Source organism: Phyllostomus hastatus, unplaced genomic scaffold, assembly GCF_019186645.2.
Source record: "Phyllostomus hastatus isolate PE091 unplaced genomic scaffold, TTU_PhHast_1.1 phas_scaffold_114, whole genome shotgun sequence".
Taxonomy (NCBI): Eukaryota; Metazoa; Chordata; class Mammalia; order Chiroptera; family Phyllostomidae; genus Phyllostomus; species Phyllostomus hastatus.
Window position 1 is genome coordinate 9,675,238 of NW_025334006.1, and position 22,283 is coordinate 9,697,520.

Consider the following 22,283-nt stretch of genomic DNA (forward strand, 5'->3'; position numbering starts at 1 on the left):
GTCGCCCTGGCTGGTGTAGCTCATTGGACTGAGTGCGGGCTGAGAACCAAGGGGTCACTGGGTTTGATTTCTGGTCAGGGCACATGCCGGGGTTGCGGGCCAGGTCCCCAGTGGGGGCCACGTGAGAGGCAACCACACATTGATGCTTCTCTCCCTCTTTTTCTCCCTCCCTCCCCCTCTCTAGACAAAATAAATAAAAATTAAAACAAACAAAAAATGCCTGTTAAAAAAAAAAGAAATAAAGGTTTGTTGTAAGGTTGCTGCTCCCAGGGAATACTAATACAGGATTTTATGTATCCATCCTCTTCAATTATAATCGTCCTTTCTCTACCTAGTATGTCTCTAAGATTCTCTTGTGCTGAAGAATTTAAAGACCAAGTTTCTAACTCCAGTTCAATTTTCTTTTTATTAAAGTGCTTCAGTAAATAAACAGTGTTATCAACAACCAACACAAACTTTCCTGAAATACAAATAAAAATCCTCTACTTAATGAATCACTCAAACAATATTCTTCTATGAAGTAACAGTGATTGCCATTGGATGGTGACCAACCTGAATGTATTCCTGACCACATACACGGATGCTCAAATGGGGATGCTCAGCCTTAACACGTGGGGCTGGCTGTCAGTACCCGAATGGCAGTTCCAGCAAGTCAGTGGGGAAACGATGTGACTTGAAACTGATCACTTATCCTCGGTGCTGCAGTTTCTCCATCTGCACTGAGAATTAATCTTCCCTTAGAGAAGATTTGTAAGAAAGTACGAAATGTTAAGGTTTATCATACTTCTATGCCTCAGCATTCACATGCATATTTTTAAAAGGTTAACTTATTTGTTCTTGACAACAAATTAAATACTATATGGCTTTAAAAGAAATAGATTAATGACTGCTCTTTTCTTGAAAATTATCTTTTTACTTAAATCACATTAAAATTATAGGTTAATAGCATTCATATATGATATGCTCAGTAAATTTTGATAAAATTTATGAATTATTTTAAGAAATTTCTCCTATTACATATTTACATGACCTTTCCATAAAAAACAGAAATCCTGCTACCCTAAATGCACAAAGAGGTGGAACCCAAGTTTTAGTTAGAGTTTTGATACAGTTCCTCTGGACATGGCTTGTAACTTAATCATGACTTCCAGACAATACCGTGGTTGACAAAGGACAGAGTATAAATAAACCAATTTTGAATACACCTCCTGGTATAATTAAAGTGGCTTGGTGCAGTCAGAAAAATGATCCAGTAGTGTCTACACTGGGGGCAGGGGGGCTTAAAGTAAAAAAGCTTGAAAATATAAATGACAAGTGTGGGGATAGAAGAGAAATAAAATAATTCTGATTGAATCAGAAACTTTTCTAAAAACCTTGTTTCTGGTGGGAAGTATGTGATTCTGCTATAAGAGAAGTTTAAAGAGGTTGGTACATCAACTCATATTTTCAAAGAAACGTGCAATACTTTTAGGTGGAAACAGTATTGCTAAATTTCCACATGCCACTCTGAGACCACTAACAGAAAAGAAGAAAATGTAATCATTAATCAACATAGGAGAAGAAAAATGGTTAGCTATCTTGTTGTTCAATAATCGATCACGAACACAAATGGGCACACCATATCAATAAATAAAACTGCCTGTAGTTAACTGGTCATTTACAAAATAAATTGGATGAAAATAATGATTTTCTGCAGTGTACTCAGTCATTTTAAGACTAAGGGAGTTTCGGAAGAAACCTGGAACCGCCTTAGGGTGGGCGTGACCATTTCACACTGGCTGTGGCCGGACACTCCGTGCCCTGCACTGAGTGCACAAGGAAACAATTTTCACACCGAACATCTCTTAGGGACTAAAGGAAGAACACTTTCTACCACACACCTTTCTCTAACATGCAGTATTTGGGTAACAGTACATCATCATCTTTCACAAAGAAGGTGGCAGGTGCTCCAAAATCATCTTAGAACTAATGATTTTAGAAAGGGGTGTCAAAATTTTAAATGTAAAATACGGACTTAATTTCAAAGTTGGTTTTGCCAAACCTCTGGTAAGTCCTAGGAATCCAGGCGGAGCAAGAAGAAAATGTCCTTCCTCTTCTGTGACATGCACCTCCCATTACCACGATGAATGCCATGGGCCAAATGCCATCATAAACTGGTTCGCACTCTTGGGGCCAGCAAAGCCAAGGCTAGTTCCAGGTAAAACTCAAGCAGGGGGCAGTCCCACAAAAGAGCCTGTCACAGACCAGCAAGAGATTTCCAAGGCCACCCAGCACCAAAGGACCCCAGAGGAAGTTCGTCATTTTTTTGTGACTCAGGATCCTATCCTTGCACTATCTCCAGCCGGGCATAGTAGCCCCCAAAATGCCCTGAACTACACTGGATGTCCTTGGACTGGGCCAGCTCTCCCCTGGACAAGCACTTCTAGGGCTGGAAACAGAGGCTGAATGAGCAGGGTAGGCAGAGCACCATTTATTGGAGCCAACCCCATCTATCAGATGCTTTGTTGACGAGAGCTTAGTGATTCTGGAGCAGCTCTTCCCAACAGATGGGCTGTGAAAACACCTCTCTTTCCAGCCAGATCTCATATGAATAGTGGAAATCCTCAGGCAGATCCAGCCTCTGCCCCAGCACGCTCTGCAAGCAGTTGTCCACAGGTGAAAACTCGGAGTCCTGAGGCCTGTCATATCGGCGGCTATTAAAAGCCTCAATGTTGGCTCTCAAGGTGCATTCCTCTGCTTGGAAGTCCCACGGCCTAGCGTCGATGTCTGTGATGGGGAGAGAGAAACACACGTAGTCCACAGTTCCAGACCCTGCTCCCCTTACCACGGAGCACAAGCCGAAATAATTTTAGGACTGTATAACTGTAACTACTCCTTAACTGTTAAGGAGCTGAAATTACATTCGGCCCTTTGAAGGCAACCTCGAGGCTGATGTGGCCCCTGGTGAAAATGAGTTTGACACCCCTGATGTACAGGATACCAACAATGGAATGGCTCAGAATTTCCTTTTCTGTAAAAAGCAATGTAAAAAGTAAATAACCTTCTGCCACTTAAGTTTAAAAAATACACTTATGCCCACATACATAAACTTACACATACAGACTGTCCTTAGAAGGGTAGTCCAGAAACTGGTAGGAATGATCACCACTGAGAAGGAAATGAGGACCCTGAGGAGGCAGGATTCTTTTACTGTATTTCCTTTTCATTCTTTCACTTTCTTCCTAGTTGTATGTACAGTAAGTCCTCACTTAACATCATCAAAATGTTCTGTGACTGTAAGCGGCACAATTTTACCACAGGTTGTTAATTCATATAAATGAGAGTTAAGTTCCAAATTCTCGTCAACATTATAATGAAATGATGTTGAACAAACCGATGTTATTTGAGGACTTGCCGATTATGTTTTCAAAATGGCAACTCAGTTCCCTTTCTTGAGCTCTCCTCGGGGCTGGGAGCTTCCCATTTGAGCAGAATCGCCAGCTCTCAAGGAATGTGAAGAGGCAGGAAGGGGTACGACAGAGAATCAGAATAAACCAATTAGTAAAGATTTTTCCTGACTTGCTAGGACCTCCCCCAGCACATGATAAATCTGTGCCAGTTTATATTAATATGTGAGATTAAGGATTCCATGGAGGTAAAAACATAATCTACATTGTTTATTTATTCCACTTAGACTCTTGTTTCAGGGCGAGAGATCTGTATTCCTTAGATCTTTTATCCCCACTCAGCGGTTTATCCCAAGGAAGTGCAGTTAGGGTTTCAGCTCATGATGGCAGCAACAACAGAAGTGCCATTTGCAGGATAAAACATTTTCATGTTTTAAAACTCTATAAGAATTCAAATAGTTAATTGTGCCTTCTGTCTTATAGTAGAGAGAGAGGAAGGAAGAGGGAGAAAGAGAGAGACATCAACGGGTTACTTCCCAAACCCGCCTGACCAGGGATCAAGTTGGCAGCCTCGATACACACTCTAAATGGGGATTGAACCTGCAACTGTTTGGTATGTGGAATGATGCTAGAACCAACTGCACCACCTGGCCAGGGCCAATTTGCTTTCATTTTAATAAAATGTATATTTATGTATATAGAAAAAATCTGGAAGAGTATACAATAGGATGTTAACAGTGGTAATCTTTGGGTTATACAAATATGGATTAAAACCGCTAATATCAAAAAATGTTTGCTTACTTGTATTTTCTGATTGCTTTGTAACAATATAAGGTTATTTTAATTTTAAAAATCTCTTGGAGAAATCTGGCATTTAAAGGAATGCTTTGGAAAGGGGGTAATTACCCCTCAGTTTACTTGTTCACTAAAGTGTATTGTCATAGGGCAGGGGTACATGCTGGATTGGGGCAGTGCCTTCAAGTTTGTTTTACCAAGCACCTAATTTATAATCATGTATTTTCTCATCCAAAACATGTGACAAGTAGCACCACAAGAGTGGAGACAGACATCTGTGAGTTTTGTGCAGGTCAGGAGCCCCGGGAGCACTCACCGTTCCCGTAGGCCCAGTCGTCATTCATGCGGTGGCGCACTTTCTGGTAGATGGCCGACATGGTTTTCATGTTGCTCTTCCTCCACTGGCGCCCCAGGTACTTGGTCTGTATTTTCAGCAGCTTCAGGACATACAGTTGCAGCATGGCCTGTTTGACCTTCAGGGCCCGCTTTAAGATCGGAGCAGATTTAAACACCACTAGCATCTGCCCATTTAATGAGGGGTGAGAGTGAAGAGAGATAGATGAAAATCTAAAGTTACTTGGAATTTCCAGCTCATAGACAGATTAAGCTAAACCTGCTGGCTGGCCTCAGATTACCCTGGGGAGCTTTTAGAAAAATCTATGGTCCAGGCTCTGCTTAGATTTAGTCTTCAAGAACACAGAGGAACCACCCTATTTATATTTCACAATTAAAAGTCTCTAATATTCATAGTGCATGATATAAAGTGCAAAAAATTTTGTCAACCACATATCTCATGTCCACTGTTAGCAGTTTCTTTCTTTTCTTTTAAAAAATATTTTATTTATTTATTTTTAGAGTGGGGAAGGGAAGAAGAAAGAGAGGAAGAGAAACATCAGTGTGTGATTGCCTCTCGTGCCCCCTACTGGGGACCTGGCCCGCAACTCCCAGCATGTGCCCTGACTGGGAAACTCTGGTTCACAGGCTGGCATTCACTCCACTGAGCTACACCAGCCAGGGCCACTGTTAGCAATTTCTTATCTGTCTCCTGAGGATAATTCCAAGTATGCATTTATTACTTTTATTAACAAAAATGATAGCCAACTACATATCCTGTGATACTGTTCCATACCTTGCTTTTTAAAGACAATATATCTCACCCTGGTCAGGTAGCTCAGATAGTTAGCGCATTGTTCAAATGCCCTAAGGTTATGGGTTCAATTCCTGGTCAGGGTACATACAAGAATGAATCAATGAATGCATAAGTAAGTGTAACAACATATTGATATGTGTGTGCTTCTCTCTCCCTTCCACTCCCTCTAAAGTCAGTAAATAAATTTTTAAAAGATTAAAAAAACAATATACCTTGAAAATTATTTCATATTGGTATAGAACTGCCTCATTCATTTTAATTGTATTATATTCTACAGATTCACCATAAGTTATTTAATCAATTGGTACCATATTAGTGAGCATTTAGGTTGTTTCCAATCTGAAATGAATAATCTTAGACCTGCATCATTTGGGATTTGTGACTATAATCCAAATAACAATGCTAACTTCCCTACCAGAGCTGCACTGAGGGAGAGTCCATATTCAGCTCTCCGAAAAGAAATGTAAATAATTATCTCATATAGAATAAATGTCCAGAATTAGGAGGGGTAAATTATCATGTAGCATTCAGTGCCTATCTATAGAGCCTGCAAAGCAGGAAGTCCATAAATATTAACTGAAGATTTAAAAAATTCAGTCAGATGGACACCTCCATAGTCTGAGTCCTCACTCACCATGGTTCTGGAATGCTTCCATTTGGTCAGTTTATTGAGCAGCCTCAGAAGGTTGATGCAGGAAAAGAGGTTCCTCCAGCAGAACTGGTTGTTGTCTCCAGCTTCCTGTAATAAGGCGCACCCGTCATTATGTCAACGCTTACAAGGCTTTTACTTCCACAGATGCTTGGACGTCACTGTTGGTCAATTCAGATGAGGCCTTCCATACGAAATGCTACCTCCTAACCATCCTGATTTTCACCCATTGAGGCCTTAAACATGCAATATCTTTAATCTGAAAATACAAGAGCTGCCAATCCTGGAAGACTGTACGTAGAACAAGAACTGGTTAGAAAGTTGACATAAGAACATAGGAACTTCATTCAAGCAAGCTTTCTTGTGTAGCTTTCTAATTTAGGATCAGAGCAGAGATGATAGAATTCTACCCCCATAGAGTCTGCACTTATATAAGCTATGTTTGTAACTGCTAGGAGTTATTCTGGTAGATTTCAAACTGTCGGATGGATCTGATATTCATTATGGCTGGGTTTTTAAAATCAACCTCCGCCCTCCTTTATCAAACCATATTGCAGTACATTGCTTAATTCTCCGGCATGGAAGAAATAAATGGCAGATGGTTAATTCTAACCAGGTGTTTCTCTTGTATGTTTCTCGATATCTTGTGAGCAGCCAACCAGATATAACAGATGGATGTCAGATTACAAAACAGGTATCTACTCATAGAAACATCATTCAGGGACAAAAATAAAGAGTCCCTATGGATTTGGGGGCCTGTAAACACACACTGGTGTCAGAAGCTGTATACATCAATGAGTATGCATGGTGGCCAAACCAACATCTTGGAAATTCCTTGTGTCCACAAAATGACAGCAGAATGCAGGAGTAGGAGATGTGCAGATGTGAACTGCTATCTAGTGGATGGAAAATTTTCCCTCCTTTCTCCAAGTTGAAGCAAGACAGGAATACATGTAATGTGGACTGAACATCAAGATTTTTGAGAGTATTAGGCTCAACCAAGATGAAAATAAGACTAAGGGTTAAAAAGTTTTAACTTTTTAGAAATATTATTTAGAAAAAGTGTTCTCCTTCCTGTAGTAAATGTTCAATATTGTGTTTAGAATGAGTCCCAGGACTTCTCCTGGGACTCATCTAAAGGACCCATCTGTTTCCTTTTAAGGGAAACTTCCACGGGAGTTTCCACTCTAGTCCATCAGCTAGTCTGGCTTGCTCAAAACAGACCAGGTTCTATCAATGTTACACCTTGTGTGGCTAACAAAGGAGATGGACTTTCAAATGTTTATTTTTTTAAAAAGAAGCAGAAGAAACAAAAAAATATACACTACATGTGCACTGCAGCATTGAAAGCCTTGCATTCCTTAGCCCCCAAAGAATAAAACTGGAGTAGAGGTATGGCCTTACAGAAGCAGCGCTGGGATAGGCACCAGGGCACCTGGATTACGGTTTTGCCCTAGCAAATTATTCACCTATTTCCTATCACGAGGTTGAACTAGATAATCTTTAAGATTCTTTTAGCTCTGACCATCCAATAATTTTGTGATTTACTTCAACTTTCTCTGGCTGGTTTAAAAGTGAAGTCTTGAGCGAAAGTAAACTAATTGTGGCTGTGTTTTCTTTAGAGCTCAGTCTTAAGGGTTCCAGGAAGGATGCCCCAACTCCCTCCTGAAGAGAGTGCCGCCTGCCCAGGGCCTTGTTTTCCTTTCTTTCTGATAACGCCTCCTGACATCGATCACTAGCCCCACTCCTTGCATCACCACATACTGCCCAGAGTGGGCCCTGCTCATGCCTTCTGCCTGGTTCCAACCCAACAGATAATCGTTTTCCCAGCAGGCCTTCAGCTCCATGGTTGCCATGTCAAATTTGCCAGATTTGAATGTTTTTTCTTTTTCACTTTAGAAGGGTCACCTTTTTCCTCTCTCTTTCTCTTTTTGGCAGGACTCAGCATATTAAGTAAGGTGGAAACTTCTGTGGGGAGATTTATTTTGCGAACATCAGCACTTGGCCACATTTTCTTGTTCCCGGTACTTTACGCTACCCAAAGCAAGACCTTTACTCATTTTCAACCAGCAAAAGTTAAAAAAAAATTTGCCCACTTTCCACTCTCACAAAAAAAATATTTGTATATACCTTGGATCTAAAGATTTAGTTCAGGGACCAAAACCTACCCTTTCAGAGCACCTCTAAAGGAAGAGTAATTCCACTTAAGGAATCCATCTTAAGGAAATAATCAGAGATGAGATCAAAGATTCACATACAAGGATGTTCATTTTAAAGTTATACAGAGAAAACTGAAACAAAAGCCCAACAATAATAGAAAACAATTTTTTTATCCTTATCCAAGGACATGCTTATTGATTGCAGAGAGAGAGGAAGGGAGGGAGAAAGAGAGGGAGAGAAACATCAACGTCAGAGAGAGACATCAATCAGTTGTCTCTCTTATGCACCGTGACCAGGACCAAACCCAAAGCCTAGACATGTGCCCTGAATGGGGATGGAACCTACAACCTTTTGGTTTATGGGATGACACTCCAAATGAGCCACACCAGCCAGGGCAAAAATAATCATTTAAAAAATATTGCCATAATTTTGCCGTGTATAATGCATGCCCACGTCTTTGTGAGCATTATACACAGGAATATTATACCCATGGTGTGTAATCATTATACCCATGAATAATGCACATTCTTATTTTTTCCTCAAAACTTTGGGCAAAAAGTGTACATTAAATATAGCAAAATGTGGTAAGTAGGGGAACATTATGTATAGCTATTAAAAATTATGTTCTCACCCTGGCTGATGTGGCTCAGTGGACTGAGCACTGGGACTGCGAAGCAAAGGGTCACCAGTTCAATTCCTAGTCAGGGCACATGCCTGGGCTGTGGGCCAGGTCTCCATTAGGGGGTGTCTGAGAGGCAACCACACATTAATGTTTCTCTCCCTCTCTTTCTCCCTCCCTTCCCCTCTCTCTGAAAATAAATAGAATCTTTAAAAAATTATGTTCTCAAAAATATTTAATAAAATTATGTTGTGAATATTTAAATTGTACTATGTAAAATTAAAACAAAGTCCTTACTTTCTGAAATAATATGTATATGAATATATACAAGTTAAATATATATCATATATGGTCATTGCAGCAAAACATTAACAGTGGTACCCTGACTGGTGCGGCTCAGTGGGTTGGGTGTTGTCCCACTGACTGAAAGTTTGCTGGTTCAGTTCCAACTGGGGCACAATTAGGGTGTTTTAATTTTCTTCCCCATATTTTTCTATTTTTCTCCAGTTTTATGCAATAGTATATATCGATTTTATAATCAGACAAAAACAAAAACTTTAAATGTTATTTAAAATAAATCCTATATACTTAAAAAAAAGCCAGTATACTTTCTGTTTATAATTAATTCACTGAGCCTGGAAAAGTGATAAATCTTACTTATTTAGTCTTTTCTGAGTACAGAAGCCATCAGTTTAGAAGCCATCAGTTTAAAGCCACTATATTGAACACCTGTATGGAGTAAGCCTGCTAGTTACTTAAGCCCATGTTTGGACTCAGGAAAGCACTTACACCATAAGTTCACACACACAAAAACAATACAAAACAAAACAAACTGTGGTTACCAAATGAAACCACCAGATGCCACTGTTGCTTCACAGAAAGGAAAGGGAATACCTAACAGGAATTTGTTTTTTTTAATTAAGAACAGCTAATACTTTCACCTACTCTTAGTAATAATAAAGGCTTCTCAGAAGCATTACAATTATTTCAATAATTTTATGTTTCTATCCCAAAAGGTCAATCAGAAGAGATATAGATTCTGGTCATCGAAGCTGACTTTATGTTTTGAATTTTAATGCTATCTGCGTACCACTGTTTCTCATTCCAGCTCTGAATGGCTCTCCACCCAGGCTCTGCTACATTCACTGTCAAGTTTTGTCAGTTACTTAACTTTTATACCCATTACACAGTAACCTCATAGTTGTTTTAAAGATCGAATGACATGAACATAAACAGGGTTAGACAACTTCTTACCTCTCTTTGCAGGGGTAAGAAGCTCCCCTTGGCTGCCGAGAGCACATCTATGTAAGACAGGACATCTCTGCCCTGGTGCTGAAAAGGGTGCTAGACTTAGTGTCTCAGGACATGGGTCCTCTGATTCAGGGTCTGTCGTCTATGAAGCGTGGACCATAACAAGTTATTCCATCCAGTGGGCATTTTTCATCTTTGAAATAGGGGTTTGGGCCAAATGGCTCTTGTGTCCCCTCCAGCGAAAAACTCTATGGCTCTATAAAACCTGTACCACAGCAGGAATCATTCTATTTTTCACATCACAGACTTTTTGATGTAACATCCCAGGTATTAAAGCTGGGGACAAAGCCCTGGCTGGTGTAGCTCAGTGGATTGAGCACGGGCTGCGAACCAAAGTGTCACAGGTTCGATTCCCAGTCAGAGTACATGCCTGGGTTGCAGGCCATGACCCCCAGCAACCGCACATTGATGTTTCTCTCTCTCTAGCTCTCTCCCTTTCCTCTCTAAAAATAAATAAATAAAATCTTTAAAAATTAAAAAAAAAAAAAGCTGGGGACAAAGGGCCATGGCACACATGAGTGCCATCATCTGATCACTCAGCGTTTATCGAGCTTCTTCTATACACCAAACATGGTGCTAGATTTTGTTGATATAAAAGTGAAGATGAGCCCTGGACAGTGTGGTTCAATTGGTTGGAGCATCATCCCATAAACTAAAAAGTCATGGGTTCGATTCCTAGTCAGGACACATGTCTAGGTTGTGGGCTTGGTCCCCAGTTGGGGTATATACGAGAGGCAACTGATTGATCTTTCTCTCTCACATCAATGTTTCTCTCCCTCTCTCCCTCCCTTCCCCTCTTCTCTGGAATCAATAAGCATGTCCTGGGGTGAGGATTAAAAAAAGAAAAAGAGGATACTGTCTCTTACTTCAAGGAGTTTTCAGTCAAATGGAGAAGCAGATACAGATTACAGTACAACAGGGCGAGGGCATAGACCGAGGTGCATCTGAGGAGCTATGGCAATAATGTGGAGGTAAACACTTGATCTTCAATATGCTGTTCATCAGGCAGTTTCATGGAGTTATGAGCAACTCTGAGGGACTTCTCTGATTTGCCTAGAGCTGTTCCCAGGATGAGGGATTTTCTGGGTCATCCTTCTGTGGCTATATTGACTTTTGCCTCACAGAGCCCTAGGCAAGGTCTTTTCTGAAGCACCCCTCCTGGGTTTTATAACCCACATGAAAATGAAAATTGAATAGACAGCATAAAGACAGAAAATTGTTTGGGATAGACCAGGAGAGATTCTCCTGCCATTTTGCACCCATGTTCACATTCAATTTCAGTGCCATCATCTCCCTAGGTGTCCTCTCCTCAGTATTTCTCACCTACTCTTTTCTCCTCTCTACAAAATGCTATGCTCAGCTGTTCCAAATTGTTCTCACCTGGGTCAGCAGCTCTAACCCCTACGGTCTCAGTGCTATTGCCTTTATTGATTGGAGACTCCTAAACCAGGGCATTATGGGGCTGGAGAAGAAATGGAAGAGCAAGTGCCAGCCTCTGCCACCTGGCAATTTCAAAGGCTACTAAATCCCCATCTGCTTACCAGACTCTCCGTAGTAAGTTCTGGCAAATCCTGGATGGTACAGCAAGGGTAATCCAGGACCGAGATGCTGCAAGATGCAGAGATAAGGACAGGCTTTAGGTCAATGGTAATGGCAGGAAACAGCTGTATCTTAAAGGGCAGGAGTTATTTCTCTCTAGCAGGCCACATCTCTTCCCCAGATTGCTTGGTGACCTTAGCTGAAACTGAGGGATTTGGTGCCAGGCAACTCCAGCTCCCAGTCTCCCCTCCTCTCGGTCCTGAGAGGAACCAACAGGGTTCTTTCAGGCTGGCCCCCACCTGGCAGATGAAAAAGAGAGCTGAAGGGGAGCCTCTGTATGGCCACCTTTCTCTTCCCTTCTTTAGAGGAATATGTAAACGTGTGAGCATTTGCGTTTCCGTATTTAAGTATACGCTCATGTGTATGTGTGAACATAACTGTGCTCCCAGAGGTGCTGTGTAACCTTATTCCACTTAACAAACTGTAGATACGAGGATGAAACGAAGACTTCTCCTGCGCCTCTTTCTGAAATCCAGGAGCTCTAGGGAATGATCACACAAGCTACTCCTAAAGAATGCGTGAGACAGGCAGCATCCTGCAGCAGGGCCAGTCCAGCAGCTCAAGAATGGCAATAGCATCTGCCCCCAAAACTGATAGTGCGCGGCTGCAAGGGAGCTGGGGGCTCTAGTGAGCCCAGGGAAGCAGGGGAAATAAGGTACCACATGATGACAGGAAAGTCGTCACTTAAAATGAGTTTTCTTTCCTCTTCTCCCTTCTTCATGAGTACAATGCAGAATTAAGAGTAGGTAATCTCTGACGCTCCTTCTGATTCTGACATTCTGTGCAGTTTTAAACACTCATCTATCTGAACTAATGCAGCTGGAAATAAATAAAAGATGTTGGCAAACCAGGGGCTATAAAGAGGAGTATAGGATTTCTTGGACCTGTCTCTGTATTTCCAGTCAACACTTCCATCCAAGCAAAAGGCACCAATTGATTCCACTAGGAATGTTTACCTTTGTACATGAAACCCACAAAGATAATCTAGGGCACAAAGGGCGGAGAGGAGAGGGCAATGGATCTATCTACAATTTGCTCATCATCTTAGTTCACTCTACTGGATACTCCCAGGGTTGCCAATTCTATGTCGCTCCATTAGGATAAATATTCTGGGCTGGCTTATCCACTTATCGACCCAGCTTCCACTGACAAAGCCCCATGGCAAAGTAGGTGCTGGCAACCAAGAAATGGGGGTGGAAGATCAAAGATGGATTCATTCCAATCTCAGTGAACTGAATTCTAGCCTAGGGGTGCATAATATAAAGTTACAAATTTCTAGAGTATCTAGATTGTCAGAGTCATGAGGAAACTGTGCAACAAGCAATAAGCAGCTGTGAGTGCTCAAAGTTCCTCAGGGATTATGCAACAGTGAAATGCACTATAGGTGGTCACAGGAGGACCATCTTATCCAGGCCAACCTTAGTAAGTGGTTTATAGTCTGGCTCTATCACTCTCCCAACTCCAGGTGATCACGATGGACACATATTGAATTGTTTACTGTCTCCCAATCCCATGCCCAGGTCCAGAAGTGTATTTAGTTCCAGAAGCCCATTTCCCCATCCACAACTGATTGAGCCAGGGGTGAACTTCTAACCCTGGGAATGTGGAACAAAGATTGAAAGCCAACTCAGTTTCTGAGTGGCATGGGGCAGAACATGTTTAGCTCATGTGGGCATATTTCACTGAGTGGCCTGGGAAGCAGACACTACTATTTGCAAGTGAGAAAGGACACTGGAGTGGAGGTACAGAGGCTTGGTGTCCCTAGATAGAGGTGGAGGACTTCCTGGGCTCCCTACACTACAGACCAAACCTGAGGCTCAGAGCCGCATCCCTATCCCAGGTTCCTCAAGGTGATAACCCTCCCATTTCCTTCTAACAAATTACCCGCTATGCACAAGCCAGGTCCAGCTGGTTTGAGTTCCTTATGACTAAGAGGGGTGACTGATACACACAGGTGCTTTCATGCACCTGTGGCCCTTACCTAGCCCAACCCACACTTTCATTTTCCCCGGTAGCCCAACTCTGGCATGCCCTTAGTGCCAATCTGAAGGGGGCTGGTGCACAAGTCTCCTGTAGTTAGAGGAAAAAACACGCTCTCCAAAGCTTCCTTCAAATGGGAAAGGTATTTACATCACTCTCATATATATTCATCTTAACTAATGCTTCTAAAAGCTCTATGATACAGTCAGAGGAGGTTATTCTCACTTTAAAGATGAAAATACTGTGGCTCAGAGCAACGAAGTGTCTTACTGGAGATCACACAGCGAGCAAGTGGCAGCTCCAGGTCAGGAACCCAGGTCTCATGACTTCAGGTTGTGTCTTACACTAAATAAAAGTAAGCGGCCCCTCCATGGCGGGAGTTTGGGCAACACCAACAGACTGGCGGGGCACATTTCCTAGCCCCCTTCCAGTCACTCTAAGTAATTAGCCCTCTTCTGCTTCAGGAACTTTGCCTCTATTAAAGCACCTCTGGTAGAGTCTACTGATTAACATGCTTCTAGTCCTCATGGCAGCACCAAACTAAGGATCTGCTCCATAACCCCTGACCCTGATTCCCCACTCGCTGGAGGAGTGGAAAGCAATCTGTATTCACAGCAATGGTGATCAGAAAGCAATTTGTGTTTTGATCCTGCCTTTGCTGCTTACTTAACGGGTCTCACTAACATGGTAATCCTGAGCACGTCACCTAACTTGAGTTTGTTTCCTAATTGGTAAAATGAGAAATAAAACTTGTAATATCTCTTAGCCCGGCTTTGGAGATTAAATGAAATAATGAATGTAAAATTACTGTAATTTAAAAAACTACAAATTGATCTATCTAAGTAAGGACCTATTATTTACCCTCAGTTAAAAATTCTATATAACACTTTGTAGTCTACAGTAGTGCAACTGATCCAGCTTATGATTTACACTAAGATCAGGGCTGGTCAGACAAGCCGGCTGTTTCCCAAGAAAGACCTTTTGGATCCTTCTGCCCCAGGGCTGAAATGTCATCATTGGAGTTTCATTACTTTGAGTCATACTATTTTTCAGTTTTTAAAACTTTAAAAATACAAACATCTTGGTGACAAGGCCCATCAGCTAACACTTCAAGGAGACTGACGGTAGAGGCTCTGAGACAGAAGGGACACCAGAACTGACAGGCTCAGAGACAATGTAATTTTTCCAATCATCCCAAACTAGCCCTTTGAAATAAAACTGTCCAGAGTCCATACCTGTTTTTAGCAGTGATGTAGGACAAAATATTTTGATTGAAGAACTTCAGGATCAATGGAATGCAGTTGGCAAATACCAAATGTTGCGATACATATTCAAACTGAATTAAAAGATCAAAGTGGAAAGGCATGCTTATTTGGGGGAGAACAGCAGGTCTGCATGAAAAAGAGAGGCAAGTATGAACCTAATATCCATTCCTAAAGACATGCACTGTCCACTTATGTTATCAGTCTTCCTTCCTGGAAGGGGCAGTTTCACCTCCAGCCCGCCCATCCTACACGGAGGAGGACAGTCTGCAGTCCGTGTATGCTGTAAACTCCTGACCAAAAGCACAAACCGTAAACAATCCAGCAAGTCCCATTCCAGACAAATGGAACTGCTGTGAGATTTGCTTTTAAGCTGAAGAGGAAAGGAAGGCTCCCTGAGGGAGTTGTCTTCCATACCAAACCTCTGGCTCACAGTATTTCAACTGTGATTGATATAGCAGGGACAGGTGCCACTTACCCCAGCACCTGCTGGCATCACTCACTCAGTCAGGGTGGAGAAGACACAGAGTAACCAGATGAACCACTGGAATGTGGCCTTCAGTGCTAGTCTGTATGGTTCCCTGTACTTAGAATATCAGTGTTTTAATGAAAGAACCAACAAGAGCCCTTCAGTCTACAGATAACTGCACTGGAAATGTGTCCAAGAGCTTTTTGATGAGCTAACCACCAGAGCATAGGGGCCCATTTTGTTCTCTTGAATCTGGATGGGGTTTGTGTCCAGAAGACCTGGTGGAGGCAGTGTCATGAACTTTTGTCACCTGGATTTGGATTTTGCCCATGATACATTGAGGAGCACCAGACACAATTTCCTTCAGATCCAGAACCTAGACTGCTCAGACAGTGCAGAAGCTGAGTCGGAAAAGCAGAAAACTGTGCAGTCTTAAATCCTCTAGTTCTTCCTGATTTTCAAGAAGTAGCCATGGCAGCAAGCTAAGCTGCCCTCTACCCCTAGGTGTGTGGTTAGAAGTGGGGAGGCAGCTGGTGCTGCCCATGTCTCTCTACTGCTCAAACATTTTCTCCCTGGCAGCTGACCCAGGTTTTCTTCCACAGCCCTGGATGGAGGAGCCAATACATATCCTCTATCAAGGGATGGAAAACTTTTCCACTGAGATGTGTCTGTAGCCCTGTCTGGAGTCACTGACACTGACGCACACTGGCAGGGCCCGTCGAGCCACCCACCTGTCCGGTTGTTGGCCCACACACTGCCCACCAAGAGGAGCAGACAGAAACACACCCACACTTCTCTGTTCTTTCTATTAGGGACACCATCTCCCACCCACCCCAAGTTCTCCTAGTCCTGTGGCTGCTCAGCAAACATTAGCAGGAGTGTGAGCACACAAGACACCCTAACACACCCAAAGATGTCTCAGTGCACAAAGTGGAGAAGCACCCTGGCTGTACAGCCAAACCTGCCTCGGACAGAGACCCTGCGGGGGCCTCCCTGCACTCTGAGGGCCTGCTCTTCCACCAGCAAGCTTGGTTTTGACTTCATGGGAGGAAAACAGGCAGAGCTGTGCATGAATGAGAAGCCTCCTCTCCCCCCCCATGGTCTCACCACAGTGACCATCCCATTCCCTGCTCCTGTCTTCCCCGTATCTTGGCAATGCCTACAGAGCCAAGTCCAAACTCCTTAGCATGGCAGCAATGCCTCCATGGGGAAGCAGGCTAACCCTTCTTCATGTTGGTTTCCTCCTCTATAAACCAGGGATAAAATAAGACCTACTTCAGAGGGCTGAGAGAATTAAATAAGGTCTCACACAAGCTGAACAGAGTACCGGGCACATCACAGGCACTCACTAATTCTGTGCAATCATGTGTGTTATGATGAGCCCCGTTGTCTCCTCCAGCCTCCTGTGTCGCCCACCAGGCCTCGCCATTGGCACCCCCCAGGCAGAACTCCAGCAACACTTGATCGGTTTCCCAAGGTACTTTGGTCTCTCCCTTCTGGACTTGCACAAATTCGTTTTTCTGCTTGAAATGCTTCCTGTCCTCTTGACAAGTCCCATATTGTGGCTAACATCTGTTTAGGGCTCAGGTTAGAAGTCACTTTACATCAGGCTGGAGTAGGTGTTTCCATATCAGCCAGTGCTTACCTGTGTCACGGTATCTATCACTCTATAACTGGATACAGATGTGTCTGTACCCTTTACAAGACTTCTAAGCCCGTAAGTGCCAGAACTGTGCCTTATTCAGGATTATATCTCAAGTGTTAGAAAAGGCTTCACACAGAGAAAACTATGCTCTACATGCTTCCCCCCCTATTTTTGTAGAATACTTGAATCGTGTCTTCTGTGGTTTCTTTCTTTCTTTTTTTAATCCTTACCTTATGATGTTTTTTAAATTGATTTTGGAGAGAGGAGGGGAGAGAGAGAGAGAGAGAGAGAGAGAGAGAAACACTGATGTGAGAGAGAAACATCGATCGGTTGCCTCCTGTGCGCACCCCAACAGGGGATGGAACCCACAACTTTTGGTGTACAGGACGACGTTCCAAGCAGCTGAGCAACCCAGCCAGGGCTATCTTCCATTGTTTCAAAGCTGGCTAGGCATATTCTGGAGAAGCTAGAGATTTCTACCCACAACCCTGAGATAATGTTCAAAGGACATAGATATCTACACCTTTCTAGGACTGTTCCCCATACCCCACCCCCTACCCTCACCCCAAGCCTGTGCAACAGGTATCTGGATTCCCTGAGACCAAGAAAGGGCTGAGCTGGACTACAAGGGCCCTCATGTCCCTTCTTTGGGAGCCAGGGCCTGGAGAACACCTGAGGCTTATGCAGAAGCACTCCTAGCTGCTCACCTGGTAGATGTGGTTCAGTTTGAAGTGTTTGAGGAGGAGCAGGAGCAGGGCAGAGATACTCTTTACAATGATCTCCTTGTGCCTGTTCACATCGATGCCTAGCTTCATGCTCTGGAGAACAGTGATGCTACAATGGGGACAGGACAGGTCAGTGCAGAGGGTGGCTTGAGAGAGCTCGACATAGACCCAGGTATTTGGGTCAGATGCAATACACACAAGAGCCAGCACTTGGGAAACCTGAACTTCTGTGCTAGGGAAACCTCCAGAGTTTCCACCTACAAGCCTGTCTGGAGAAAAGCCCTCTGATCTCTGTTTCTCTCTCTGTTGGCAAGCTCACTCCTTGGCAGTGTCCACCCACATACCTGTGCAGCCAGTCACTGGCTCTGGTATTGCCTCCAGACTCATTTCTGAGCTAAAATGAGCACAGTGGAGAGCACTGTGGTGTAAAGGGGCTACCGGTGGGGGAAGGGAGACCTCTCTGAAGACAATCCCTGTGTTAACAAGGTGAGGTGGAGACTAGAGACCCTGTAGACAGATAGCTAGTATTCAGCAACTGCCCCGGTTGGAGCACTCACGGCATCTCCTCAGGCAGGACGTCGGCCAGGATATTGATAGAGTCTGTCTTGGCCTTGGAGGTGGGGGCTGCAGCCAGCAGAATCTTAAGCAGAGCAATCTGGAAAGTAGAAAAATGAGGAAGGAATCCATCCCTGACCATCCCATCCAACAAGGCTATTCTTTGACATCTCAACAGTCCTATGAGAAGTGTTTTAAAACCCTCCTCTAAGTCTTTCCCTCAACGACCAAATCTCCCCAGCCTCCAGAGGGGCAATCATGTGCCCAGTCCTGAGAGGCCTGCTGGGAGGCTGAGGAGCCAGTAGAGAGCTTATAGGCTGCTCTGCTGCAAGACTGTTCTTTCCAAAGGGGAGGATGGAAGAAGCAAAGTGAGAGGGGCAATGCCTAGAAATAAAGTGGGAGGTGTAAGAAAGATCTATCTCACTTCCTTCACCCTTTTCCTTCCTCTAATCCTGACCATCAGCATCCTCGTCATTCTCACCCTGAGGCTATCTAAGATGTGACAGACCACAGCAGACCTCAGAGGGTCTAGGGCCCCAATACAGCCTGCAAGGACCCCCTCTTAATCTCCACCCCTCCATAAGAAGGACTCGGGAGTACCACCAAGTCCTCCTTCCTCTGGCAGGAGCCCTGAGGAAAGCTCAGAATTCTAGCGTGCTACAGAAAGACTCGCCCTGAGAATGAAAGCTCAGGCAACAAGCTGAAATGATGGACATCTCAGCTTGCAATGGCTCCAGCTGTCTGTTCCTGGAGCAAAGGAAGGCAGCTCTGGCCCCACCATCTCCTTACCATGTACTGGGGGAGGCTATACAGCATGCCCTGGTAGAGGATTTCACACGGCGTCTCTGGTACCACCTCTTCCCCCTATGGCAGGAAACACACAGTTTGCCCAGGCCATTTCCCAGTTGACCAAAGGCTATGTTTTTGATTGCAAAGGGTGGCATGAAAAAAGCACCAAGCTGGGAGTCAGATCTAGGTTCCCAGCCTAGCTGTGTTAATGTCTCATTACATAACCTTGGGTACATTACTTTCCCTCTCTGGGTCTTGTTTTCTCTTCTACAGATCAGTGGGCTGGCTGGTCTATAGGACCTCTGACGGCTCTTCCAGTCCTAATAATCTGTAATTCTGGTTCTCATGTTATCTGGAGTCAATCCAGAACTATTCTTTCCATGTCACATTCTGGATCAGGCGTCAGAACTCTCAGCTAGGAGGTGGATGGCTCAGACACATATGGACTTGACTCAGGCTGCAGGTATGCCTCGGACACTGGGAACAGACAGCCCACACGGGGGCACTTCCCGTGATGTTGATCTGAGGCCACCTGAGAGTGTTGAAATGCTCTGAAGCAGGAAGGAGAGGGAAGTGCCTCCATAGAGAGGGCTGATAAGGGAGTTGGGTAACCTGTGGTCTTGGAGAGGCAGGAAGGAGTACTGGCTGGTAAGCTTTTGGGTGTAACTATTTTCTTTACTTTTCCATTAGCTCCTACAACATCCCTTTCTCCTTTCTGACCCCTTTCCTCATGCTCAACTCTCTTTGTCCTTTCGATGACCCCATCTGAGCCCTTTATCAGAGCAGGGAGACAGAGGCCTCCAGTGCAAGAGGCTACTCAGGCTGCTGCCATCTTTGGCCAGTGCAGTCCTTCCTCACCCAAGGTCCCTCTCTTACAGGACAGGGGTCACTGCCATGAGAACCTGAGGTAGGCGGAAGTCACTAAGCCCCTTTTATCCCATACAACTCGGCTACTGCCTAAATAAGCAAAAGTCTTAAATGGGCATTCAGTAAAGCCTGGCGATCCTGCCTGCTTGCCTTCCTGTTCCCCAAAAGGCCTGTTTCATACCTTCTCCCTGTTCTCAAACCAATCACCTCCCCTCACAGCCCCTCGGCAGTTGCTAACCCTGCCTCATACTTCACGGAGAAAACAAAAGCAGGCAGACAGGCATACCCTCACGTTCGCATTGCCAGATCTACTGGGGACTCTCCACCTTCCTTCTCCGCAGGAAGGATCAACCACCTGTGCTCCCATCAAAGGCCAACCCTCCGCCTGTGCTTGGGGTCGCACACTCCTCTCCTTTGTCAAATGCAATCGTTCTGTAATTATCCCCTCTCTCCCGGATCATCTGTGTTAGGACATAAGGAACTCTAGAACCGCCTAGCTATAAAACACTTTCCTTGACCCCACGTCCTCCTTCAGCTACCATCCCTTTCCTCTTCTCCTCACAACAAAACTCCTGTGTTATTTGTGTCGACTGTCACCCCCTTTCATTACATTCCTTTTTCAACGCAGCAACTAGGCTTCTAGCCCCACCACTTCATTTGGGGCTGTTCTTTTCAAGGTCATTGAGTTTCCTCATGTTGCCAAATCCAGTGGGCGCTTCGTTCTTATCATGCTCCATTTATCAGCTGCATCTGACACGGATGATCACTCGTTTCTTCTTGACTTTCTTTTCTTAGCTTTTATAGTATCACAGTGTCCTGGATTCCCTCCCACCTCTCTGAGTGTGTTTCTTACCCTTTTTGCTGGTACCTCTCCAGACTCATCCCACTTTAAACATATTGCTGCGTCCTGGGGCTGTGTCCTGGGTTCTTTCCTCTCTTCATCTCTACTCCCCCCTGGGTTATCTCAGCCAGTTCTATGGTTATTGTAACACTCTCCATAAGTCAACAGCTCCCAGATGTATGTCTCTAACCAGTCCTCTCTCTAGAATGCTGGAACCACATATCTAATTGCTTGGCTGCTCTGCATGAGTGTCTAATGGATATTTAAAACTTACTATGACCAAAATAGAACTTTTGATAAAAGAGAACTTCCATCTAGGCAAATGGTACTTATTCTTGATTCCCCTTTTTGCGTCTCTATCCACATCCAATTGAGCTAAAACTCTTGGTCAGCTACACCTCCAAAATACAACCCAAATTCTCCTTAGCTCCACAATTGCTATTCCACTATAAGTCACCATCATCTCTCACCTTAACTACTCTAAGTTTCCTACCGAATCCCCACACATCCCACTATTTCTTGGTTCAGTTTCTACACAGCAGCTAATGGTTTTAAAAAAAGATGAGTCAGCCCTGCCTGGTGTGGCTCAGTGGACTGAGTGCTGGCCTGCAAAGCAGGGGGTCACTAGCTCAATTCCTAGTCAGGGCACATGTCTGGGTTGTGGGCCAGGTCCCCAGTAGGGGGCACATGGGAAGCAACCAACATTGATGTTTTTCTCCCTCCATTCCCCTCCAAAATTAAATAAATAAAGTCTTTTAAAAAAAGAATAAATCAGATGATGTCACTCCCCTATTTAAAATTTCCAAAGGTGTCCCTTGTACTGTGAATCAACTTTAAGGTCCCTGGTCTTTGCTTATAGGTCCTGCAGAAAGGTGGTTCAGACTACCTCTCTGATTCCCTGTCCTACAAGCCCGCACCCTGCAGTGGGTCACACCTCACAAACAGCCTTCATTCACTACCTCTAATACTCTGAGCTTGCTCTCACCTTGTTAAGGCTGTTCCCTGTGCCTGGAATGCTCTTTCCCCTGATGTTCCTATGATCACTCCTTCTTATACCTCATATCTTACCTTAATCGTCACCTTCTCACAGGTCTACCTACCTTAGACTGCTACATGCCTCTATTATGTAATTCTATTTAAATTTTCTTCAATATATCCCTCACTCTCTGATAACTATCTTTTTTATCTTTTAACTATCTTTTTTCTCTAACTTTAACATGTAAAGTCGGGGACCTTGTCTCGCCTGGCACACACTAGGAGCCCCCAAACATGCACACATGCTCTGTGACAGATTTCCCTTTGCCCTCTTCCTGTGCAGGACCCCCTTAACTCACCAAAGACATGGGGCACTTCTCCAGCTCCTCCTCATTCTTGATCTGAACATCTGCGATGGAGATGTATTTGTGCTGGGGAAGACAAGCCACCAACAAGGGGCTGAGGGCCTCGATCCCGTGTGTACCAGCCTCTTGCTTAACTTCTTC

General features: G+C 44.0%; 1 protein-coding gene across 2 annotated transcripts in view; it reads right to left on the minus strand.

Moving 5' to 3' along the window:
- Nucleotides 1-379: 379 nt before the first annotated feature.
- STRIP2 (striatin interacting protein 2) overlaps nucleotides 380-22,283 on the minus strand; it is a 40,084-nt gene continuing 18,180 nt past the window's right edge. For both annotated transcript variants that reach the window (XM_045855743.1, XM_045855741.1), the window contains exons 13-21: nucleotides 22,137-22,208; nucleotides 19,095-19,169; nucleotides 18,308-18,405; nucleotides 17,733-17,859; nucleotides 14,885-14,985; nucleotides 11,612-11,678; nucleotides 5,966-6,070; nucleotides 4,498-4,702; nucleotides 380-2,766 (exon numbers count right to left, since the gene is read on the minus strand). In XM_045855743.1, the coding sequence (XP_045711699.1) occupies nucleotides 2,516-2,766; nucleotides 4,498-4,702; nucleotides 5,966-6,070; nucleotides 11,612-11,678; nucleotides 14,885-14,985; nucleotides 17,733-17,859; nucleotides 18,308-18,405; nucleotides 19,095-19,169; nucleotides 22,137-22,208 (1,101 nt within the window). In that variant the 3' untranslated portion in view covers nucleotides 380-2,515. The remainder of the gene's footprint in view (nucleotides 2,767-4,497; nucleotides 4,703-5,965; nucleotides 6,071-11,611; nucleotides 11,679-14,884; nucleotides 14,986-17,732; nucleotides 17,860-18,307; nucleotides 18,406-19,094; nucleotides 19,170-22,136; nucleotides 22,209-22,283) is intronic.